Source organism: Oncorhynchus masou, chromosome 31 (assembly GCF_036934945.1).
Source record: "Oncorhynchus masou masou isolate Uvic2021 chromosome 31, UVic_Omas_1.1, whole genome shotgun sequence".
Lineage (NCBI taxonomy): Eukaryota > Metazoa > Chordata > Actinopteri > Salmoniformes > Salmonidae > Oncorhynchus > Oncorhynchus masou.
In genome coordinates, this window is record NC_088242.1 from 20,613,315 (window position 1) to 20,622,321 (window position 9,007).

At 39.5% G+C, this 9,007-nt stretch overlaps 1 protein-coding gene across 1 annotated transcript; it reads left to right on the top strand.

Moving 5' to 3' along the window:
- Positions 1-595: 595 nt before the first annotated feature.
- On the top strand, positions 596-7,252 carry perp (p53 apoptosis effector related to pmp22). The gene is made up of 3 exons (XM_064950305.1): positions 596-999; positions 4,324-4,464; positions 5,691-7,252. Exons 1-3 carry the CDS (start codon positions 795-797, stop codon positions 5,900-5,902), a joined length of 558 nt encoding a protein of 185 aa, XP_064806377.1. The 5' UTR covers positions 596-794; the 3' UTR covers positions 5,903-7,252.
- The last annotated feature ends 1,755 nt before the right edge of the window (positions 7,253-9,007 follow it).

Below are 9,007 nucleotides of genomic sequence, written 5' to 3' on the forward strand. Positions count from 1 at the left end.
CTCTGGATCAACGTGTATGATAGCGTGTTCCAGTCAAAAAGGTGACTTTTCTGTGTTTCATATTTCCACACTACGAGGTTGGAATAATATTATGAAATTGTGGAAATACCATTTTAATTAAAGAAATATTCAGCCTGTTTTGGTGGGTTGGAGCTTTGGCCTGGTGACCTATTAATGTGTTAATATACCAATAACAAAGAAAGTTCCAAACCTCTGCCAATAACAGCTAGATTTCATCTTGCTTGAGGAAATGTCTCTTTGCTAAGAAGGTATTTTTGTTTTGTTTTTTTAACCATTAGAATTAAAACAATCACGGTATGTTATTTAATTGTTAACCAAAATGATTTGATATTGAGATAAAAACGGCTGCACTGAACCTTTAACAACATTTATAATTTATCATCTCCACACTGATTGTACTACTTCTTCAACCAGTGTGTTTCCTGAAAGAAAGTAGCCTACAGTAGACCTTCAGGTGTCATAAAGATTCCATACAGTGACGAGACCACGCGTTATTGCCTGTGTGGCACTGAAGGAGTTACAATGAGCTGGGTAATATGAAACAGACTGTCAATGGGTTGGGCTTGGAGTTGCTGGTTGGGTTGACTCTCGCCCTTCGTACATGACCAGTTTTACAGGTTTATTAAACAGGTTCACTGTGCACTGATTACATTGCAAACTCGGGTGTGGCTTTGATATTTGATCAGTAAAAAAGGTGTACACAGACACAGACCCAGACGCTATCTGGACGCTCGACCGCTTCTATCCGCACTGTCTTTTCTTGTTTGTCGAATATGTTTCGCTGTGGAATTGCGTATCCAAGATGCAGGTGGATCGTACCACTTCTTTTGCTTTTTGCGATTATATTTGATATTATTGCCATTGCTGCTAACTCGGGATGGGTTGAGGACGAGGGTGCAAAGTCCCACTACGCAAGTATGTGGAGCCATTGTCGAGGGCGGAATGACAACTGGGACTGCAAATCTCTCATGGAATTCTGTAAGTTTCATATTGCGGGGGAAAAACAATGATCCACTCAACAGCCCTAATCATATTGACAAGGAAAATAAACGTGTATACTATGTATTCAGACATGGATTTAGAGACTATAGTGCTGACAGTTACAGGGCTGAAGATCATAACTAATAACCTACCTATACAGAAATAAATGTATTTCATGGATGTATTGAATTAGTTTTTAATTGTTTGTAGGGCAAGTGCATAGGCCTAGCCTACTTAATTAAAAAACATATCCATATGAACAACCTAGTTCTTTATTTTTGTCCACATTTTATTTCCAAAAAGGCCACAATTTCTTTACAACAAGCAAATTAATGCTCTGCGGGGAGTTTTTCAATGGCAAAGTGGCAGCCAGCCAGAGTGAACTTTGAACAACACTTTATTTATCCTGGCTGTTTCCCATTCTCTTTAGCCTGTCATTTGCTTAGATAAACCCAAACTGGTAGCTGTTTATTTGTGTTGGTGTGTTCCTCCAAATTGTACAGGTACTATAATAGATCTCACAAACTACATCTCAACCTATCATGGTAATCAGAAAATATTTCTGATCAAGCACGTATCCACTCAGATCGTTTTCTCATACTAATTTAAAATCTTGGCTGTTTTAAATATATTGTAAGAATTTCAATCATAGCCAATGGCAAAATGTATCAAACTTTCAACGTGAAACCAATTTTCCCATTCTTAACAATAGAATAGACTAAAACCGAAAAGAATATCAAATTGCCTTTTGAATATTGGTGTTAACAGGCAGGATGAATTCATATCAAGATGGCTTTCTCAGTCATGCTGTCAGGGCTATTTTTAGAAGTGTGATGAGTGCCTTTACCAAGCTGGAGAGGTCCTGCTATAAACCACTGCCAGACAAGCTGTGGTGAGAAAAGAGAAGTGAGAAAATGTCTCTTTGTCTTCACTGGACAGTGAAAAAGATCCATGTCTGGTACATACTGAACACGTGCTCTTTCTTACTCAGGAAGTACTCCTGGTCAGTCAGCTAGAACAGCTGTGTTGTCTGTCAGGTACAGTAGTAGTCCAAATGGACTAGTAGTTTCAGCCCTCGGTAAACAATGGCAACATTGTTGATCTTCTCAGGAGGGATAAAGGCTTACTTACATAAAGACAACCATTCACTTACTTATATTGTGGGAAGTCATAGCCCAGTGGTGAACAAAGCAGACAGGTGGAATTGGACTCTGAGAAATGCAATTGGAACAAATACAAATCAAGAGGAATGATGTATTCCTTTTTATTCTGCAGTGTATGTCGAGTCGGTGCTGCTGGCCAAACATAATGAATGTTTGGTGTGAGTGCAGTTGGCTATAATGTCGCTTTCTGACTTGTGCCATCAAGGTGAACTAGTATTGGCATATTGCCATTGGAACACAACTTTGTTGTGATTAAACAACCTCAGCAGGATTTTGTCCAATCCAAGAGCCACTCCCTGTCCCTTCTTGGGTGTGAACATAGCATGGATGGAGTCTCTGGAATTAGTGGTGTCATGCTGGATTGGTGGTGTTATGGGATTTGTTTGTCTTCACAACCAAACCAGTGTGAACTTTTTGTTGTATATTGTGTAATAACACAGTAATTACTGTTGTATTAACATTGTATCAACATTGTATTAACATTGTATCAACATTGTATTAACATGGTCACACAATTTATTCATTTCTTTGAAATTGTATACCATAGTGATGGAGAGCATTTTTGTGTGATTATTAGTGTTACCCAAATCAGTAGCTGTCATTTAAATGCATGGTGCATGAATGAAATCAACACTCAAAAGTGCACGTATGAACAAAACAGTGCCAAAATGAATTATAATCTCTGTAGATGACAACTCAACTGATTCAAGCACTTCAAATTCAGACCCATACTTATTCTAACTAACAGAATTTGATAGCCATTAGTTATTTATTTTGAACTTGATTCGGAAAGACACAAGACAGATGTTCCCCATCTGGAGAGTATAAACACTGTCCGGTTTATTTGTGAGCTACCTTCGGCCCTGTAAGCTCACCACACGGGTTGGATTGGATTTGCTGACTGACACTAATATTTAAAGAGATCCTTTGCAACAGTCACACAACTGTAACAGTTAGCTACTAATACACCAAAGTTGTTCTCAAACATGGACTTGATATCCAGAAAAGCACTTTATTTTGAGTGTCTCAGTGTGAGAATACTTACATTTTCTGACCACAAGAGACATATTATCAATTCTCACACCATCTCTCTGTACTTCTATTTAATGTTTGAATGATACTCTCTACACAATGTTTTAGCACACAGGGAATAAAACTTGATAGACTAGGACCCCATTGTTAGTTAGAGGGATGTTAGTGCATGACTTCAGTGCCTGAGGCTCCGGCGTAGGCTGCCTGCCATTTGATCCTGACGTCAGAGAGAGAGAGTGAATCATTTCAGGTGTGAGCTCTGCATGTGCATGCAGCAGATGTGACCGTATGTCAATTAATAACCTACCACCTGTAATGGGTGTAATTACATTAGATATTTTAGTCATTCATCCAGAGCGACGTAATGTGTGTTGAAATACCATACAGTTGTGATACTGTAGGACAAATGTTTGTTCCCATTTCAATGAAACCTATCACTGCAACGAAACCCCTTTCTCTTCCTGTGGAGACTCCTTGTGCATAAGTGCTGCAGTTGTTATTGGGAGAATGTGGTGTTACGTAATAGAAAAAACTGTTGTTACAATATTTCTTCCAGACTGAGTTTATGTTTATTGAATGCACCTGTAACAGTTATCAAGATATTTCAAAATGTAGGGCTATGTGCAAAGAGTTATTTGTGACAAGTATATTCAAATCCCGTGTGTACAACTGGAAATACATTATGCAATTCTATGTCAAGTGCTTTGCTAAAAACAATCCACTTTCCCAAAAATCACTCCAATTTTTCCGAACCTCTTATCCTTCAAATTCCAAAATACATTTAATTCCAGCTCCGTAGTATACAGATGTAGGATCTTAATTTGAGCCATTTTGCTACAGCAGGAAAATAATTATTCAGCAGCAGGAAATGTGAATTATTATGTGGATTATAATTCATTCACATTTCTGGAGGGGTTGATACATTTTTAGTAAGGGAAAATCAAGTCTGAAAATGTAAAGTTGAAATTACAAACTTCAGAAGTCTTAAATCTCAAATAAGAATTAAGATCCAACATCTGTACTTCCCAGCTCAAAAGTATATAGGTATTTAACAATCTTTCTAGAATTATGTTTAGCCCAAGTCTTGTCTATAGATAGTAAACACTGTTTGTTGATGTGTTTTCAGCTTGGGCCCAGGCTGTGGCAGCTCTTATGATCATCGGCCTCATCATCCTCATCATCGCTTTCATCATCTCCTGTATCGCCCTCTGCTGCACCCTCAACATCAGCCTGCTGCCCGTCATTGGGGCCTTGCTCTTCATCACTGGTAAGATACATAAAATGTTTCTGTTGTTCTTGGGGCAGTTGTATGGATTAATCTTACTCCTGGACTGAAAAGCAATCTCCATTGAAAATGCTTTTTAGCCTAGTATTAGGCTTAATCTGTGTCAGGGAAACCACCCCCTTATGTTTTTGTACTTCACGTGTCTGGGCTAATGGAGGAGAGGTTAGTTATTGAAGAGAAGAGTAATGAAATATTAACAACTACCTTGCCTTTGTGAATTCAGTTTGCCTCAAAATGTCTGGCTTCAAGACTCAAACTACAAATACTCTCATACTTCAGTGCGTTCTATGCTCCTCCACTTTCAGAGGCTGCTCAGGTTGCATGGCATCCAAAGCTACTGTAGAGTTGGAGAGTCCTAAAGCTAGTCTTCCTCTGATTTGAACCATTGCCAAGGACAAGAGGGAGTGGGAGTTGTTTGTGTCCCTACTCTGCTCTGAGGTTCAGGGAAGAAGGGCTGTGGTATGGCGTTACCATGGAATCTGGGAGAATGTTCGATGTCTGGCTGAGTCACAGCACTGATCATAGGGCATTGAGAATTACCACTCCCCCTCCTCGCCACTCCCACTGCTCCCCTTCTGCAGCTGCCACCCTAGTGTGAAACCTGATAGCCCAGCCCTGCCTATGCCCAGAGGGAACGAGAGAGGCTCTACAGTCAGTCAGAATTACACTGAAGCTTTCTGTCAGACATAGCTGAATCATAGATCTGTCTGAGTATAAAGCTGATGCATAGTCCTATCATGGGAATGATTGCGTTTTGCCAGTGTTTTGAGTGTAGTAAATAAGTATTACTATTTAGAACTAGTTCTGGCTGCATCATCACTACCTGTGGATATAAAATAGTAACAGTAGTGTCATCATTATGTGAGATCCATTGTTTGATCCCACTTTGTGTGTGATTTGCCATCCATAGAGTGAAAGTGTAAAATATCAGTCTCAGTTTCTCAACTTTACCTCACAGTACACTTTCTTTCTGATTTCCTTGACTTAGTTACCCACCTTCTGATTTAAATGGCACATTGATGGTGGTTTCATCTAAGCCCATAAAGCTACAGTACTTGCATACAAAACTATTTCACACACACACCCACACGCTAGTTTTGGCAGGCTCTCACACTCATGTGTCACAGTTCCACAAAGTCAGCCTCCTCCCCTGTTTGGAATTATTCACCACTGACAAACCTCTCTGTTCTGTCTGTTCTTCACCACAGTGGTCATTCAGTTCATCGCCCTCATCATATACCCAGTCAAGTTCAATGACCTGATCTTCGAGGGCCACTATGACTACACCTGGGCCTATGGCTTCGGCTGGGGGGCCACCATCCTCACCATCGGCTGTGGGATCCTCTTCTGCTGCCTGCCTCGCTACGAGGACGAGCTCACAGGCCTCGCCAAGACCAAATACATCTATACATCAGCTTAGAGGAACCACAGACACCCCCAGGCTACATCTCAATAGTCTGAAAAGGCTTCCCTTCTCTGCATCTCCTTATCTTCATCTGCACTGATGAAAACACAGGATAAGTGTAAGCAAAATAGTGGACACCTGCCAGGTTCTTTCACATCATTGCAGATGAAGGAGAGGAGATGAGGAGAGGAAGCCCACTTTAGACTATTGAGATGCATCCCCAGGACAGAAGCACCTCTGCCACCACAGAGGCCAGAGGACACTGACACTTAGACATATCATTGGATGTCAATTTAGTCATTTCCAACAATGCTGAATGCCCTCTCCGTTGGAAGGATCCCATAGATGTGTATCTCTGTCTAACGCCCTATTTCCGACCCTATACTGACCCGCATATTGACTTGAGTGGCCCACATGTTACCAAGGGAGGCTGCCAGGTATGGCTATTCCAGAGGCTTTGTTTCTATCACATTGGAAGTTTTCCACGCTTGACGTTTGTGTAGAGTAGTTGAAGTGACCCAGATGCAATATTTCAGATTATACATAAAACATTCACATAATCCTCCATAATCTTATCCAGACCCTTGCTATAATTCTCCATTGTAAATTAGTTTAATGCAAAATCACAGAAGTGCACTTAATATCAATGTTAAGGAGTCCATCCTTTAGAGTTTGTGGATTATGTCAAGGGTTCTAATCAGCTGAGTAAGAGGGTGTATGTCCTACACACAATGCTAATGCATTAGACTGCAGCATTGTTATTTGGTCTCGTATTAATGGATGTTTTAAGATGTTGCTTTTCAAAGCTTTAATCACTTTAATTCTAATTTGAATTGTTGAGGCCATTGAATGGCTAAACTGAATTATCGTAAGTACAGTAGAGAAAATGGAAACATGAATGTATACTGTACTGCAGGGCTCTCCAACCCTGTTCCTGGAGAGCTACCATCCTGTAGGTTTTCAAGCCAACCCTAATATAGCCCACCTGATTCTAATAATTAGCTAGTCGATAAGCGGAATGAGGTTAGTTACAACTACGTTTGGAGCAAAAACCTACAGGGGGATAGCTCCCCAGGAACAGAGTTGGAGAGCCCTGCTGTACAGTATGGTGCAAGGAAGAGATGTGTGTTTTTGCTTTTATTAAATTAGTTTAAGAATTCCCTTTATAGTCATTGTATTATGCAACACAAAGCTGTATCTCAATGCAAGATATTTTGTCTTTTTGTATATTTTTGTTTTCTTACTCCAACAAGGACAATTTTCTTGATTTGAAAATGAATGGGTATGACAATGTGTATTGCTGTATTGTATTGTTAGTGACACCCTTTGAAACCCAAAACACAAATAAAGGGAAAATACAATGTTTTTCAAACGTAATGTCCACTACATTTGTTGATAAGGGTAACCAACTTGAAGCACCCAACCACAGACTTTTAGATGTACAGTTCATTCTGCATTTGACTTAATGCTTGTAGGAGACATCTCTTTTAACAGCATCAAGAGAGCCCCATGAGTCTGTTACACACCACCAAGGCTAATGTCATACTCAGACGTGCCTTCATTTTCCATAAAATGTGTTGTTGACATATCGAAAAGGACTTCCTATGGACTCATAACAAGTCATGTCAGTTGAAATGGAAAAGGTCATATCGATACTCAATAACATTCTGGTAACCATCGTTGTTTATTTAGTAGTTTAAATAGATCATTTTCAGTAGTGTCTTTTTTACACAATAAATAGTTTTTTTCACAAGTTAAATCTTCAGACTTCATGTGCGTGTGTGTGTGCATTATTACAAAATTATCCTAATTGCATGTTTTGCATGTACTCTATATACAGGTCACTAGGAATGAGTCCATCATGGTGCTATCAGATATTGCTAGAAGATTTGGAATATTATGAGGTACTTGAGGTAACAGCTAAGAGTAACAGAGTATTCCAACTTCAATGACAACGCAATTGCATCCTGCTTTATCCTCTTGCTGAATTGATACAGGCCAGAGGACAGAGACATGACTAGATAAGTAACTGAGCCATCTTATCTAATCGCATGTTTTTAATCAGTAAATCAACCATGTGTTTTGGATTAGTGGAAATGGCGATGCCTCTGCAGTTCGGTCTTGCAAAACCTTGGGAAAAATCAGTCAACCAGTAAAAAAAAAGCAGGACGTATTGGTCCTTTCATAGATTGACCATGTGGTCAAAGTAATTCCACTCAGACAGTGAAGACTGTCTTTAGGAAGAATGTAGCCCTTGCCTCTGCTGGGAGATTCCCATTGAGAACAAAGGAGAAAGCTTTTGATACACAAAAGAAAGCTAGCTAGAGCACATTCCATAAGGAAAATACATTTAGATAATACAAAGACAGTTAAAGCAACATTTCACTGTGGAGGGGGGAATTTACTCTCTAGAAAAACACAGTTGTACTATGTATAGTGGACGGTAGATAACCAACTATATGAATCAAAGGAGTCCATTGTCTGTTTTCAGCTTTTAGGATTCAGTCTGATCGTTGTGTAAACACACCCATGAATCAGTACCAGTACGCCACACCTTGGGAATTCTTGATACAGCGAGAACAGGAGCTTCATCAGCCAAAGAAAAGCATCTGGTGTGGGATCAGGTCAGACGTGTCCTCGTCTAAACTCTGAAGACTGTTTAGTGTTTAGTGTTAATGATCTCACGTTGCACATGCAAATCAAGGGAATTGGCACACCCTCTTGTGTACACTGTACATGCTCAGGATTTCAAAACTCTGAAATCCAGGAAGAGCACTGTTTCAGAATTTTGCCTTTGAAATAAATTACAATTTAAACTATACAGTCCAACATAATATTAAAAAAGCATGCAGAACAAGACCTGGGTCTGGTTGAACCTATGTGAACAGGATAGCATAACTGAAGTATAATTTCCCCCTTTTTAAACGTGACTCTGAACAGTAAGCACTAGATGTCAGTCTTTACTGGGAAATAATATTGTTTTGGCTTTTTTTATGATACTGAGGACATATGATACTTATGATCAGGTATGTTTGAATGAAGACGATAAAATGGGTTCTCAAATTGCTCCTCACAATACATATTTGGTGAAACCAGAAGTGTGTAGTAAATATTAATGTT

Excerpts from the sequence above, each read along its gene's own strand:
- perp (XM_064950305.1), top strand. The coding sequence starts at position 795 with ATGTTTCGCTGTGGAATTGCGTATCCAAGATGCAGGTGGATCGTACCA. Across the intron at positions 1,000-4,323 it reads CAAATCTCTCATGGAATTCT|CTTGGGCCCAGGCTGTGGCA; the intron begins GTAAGTTTCATA and ends ATGTGTTTTCAG. Across the intron at positions 4,465-5,690 it reads GGCCTTGCTCTTCATCACTG|TGGTCATTCAGTTCATCGCC; the intron begins GTAAGATACATA and ends TCTTCACCACAG.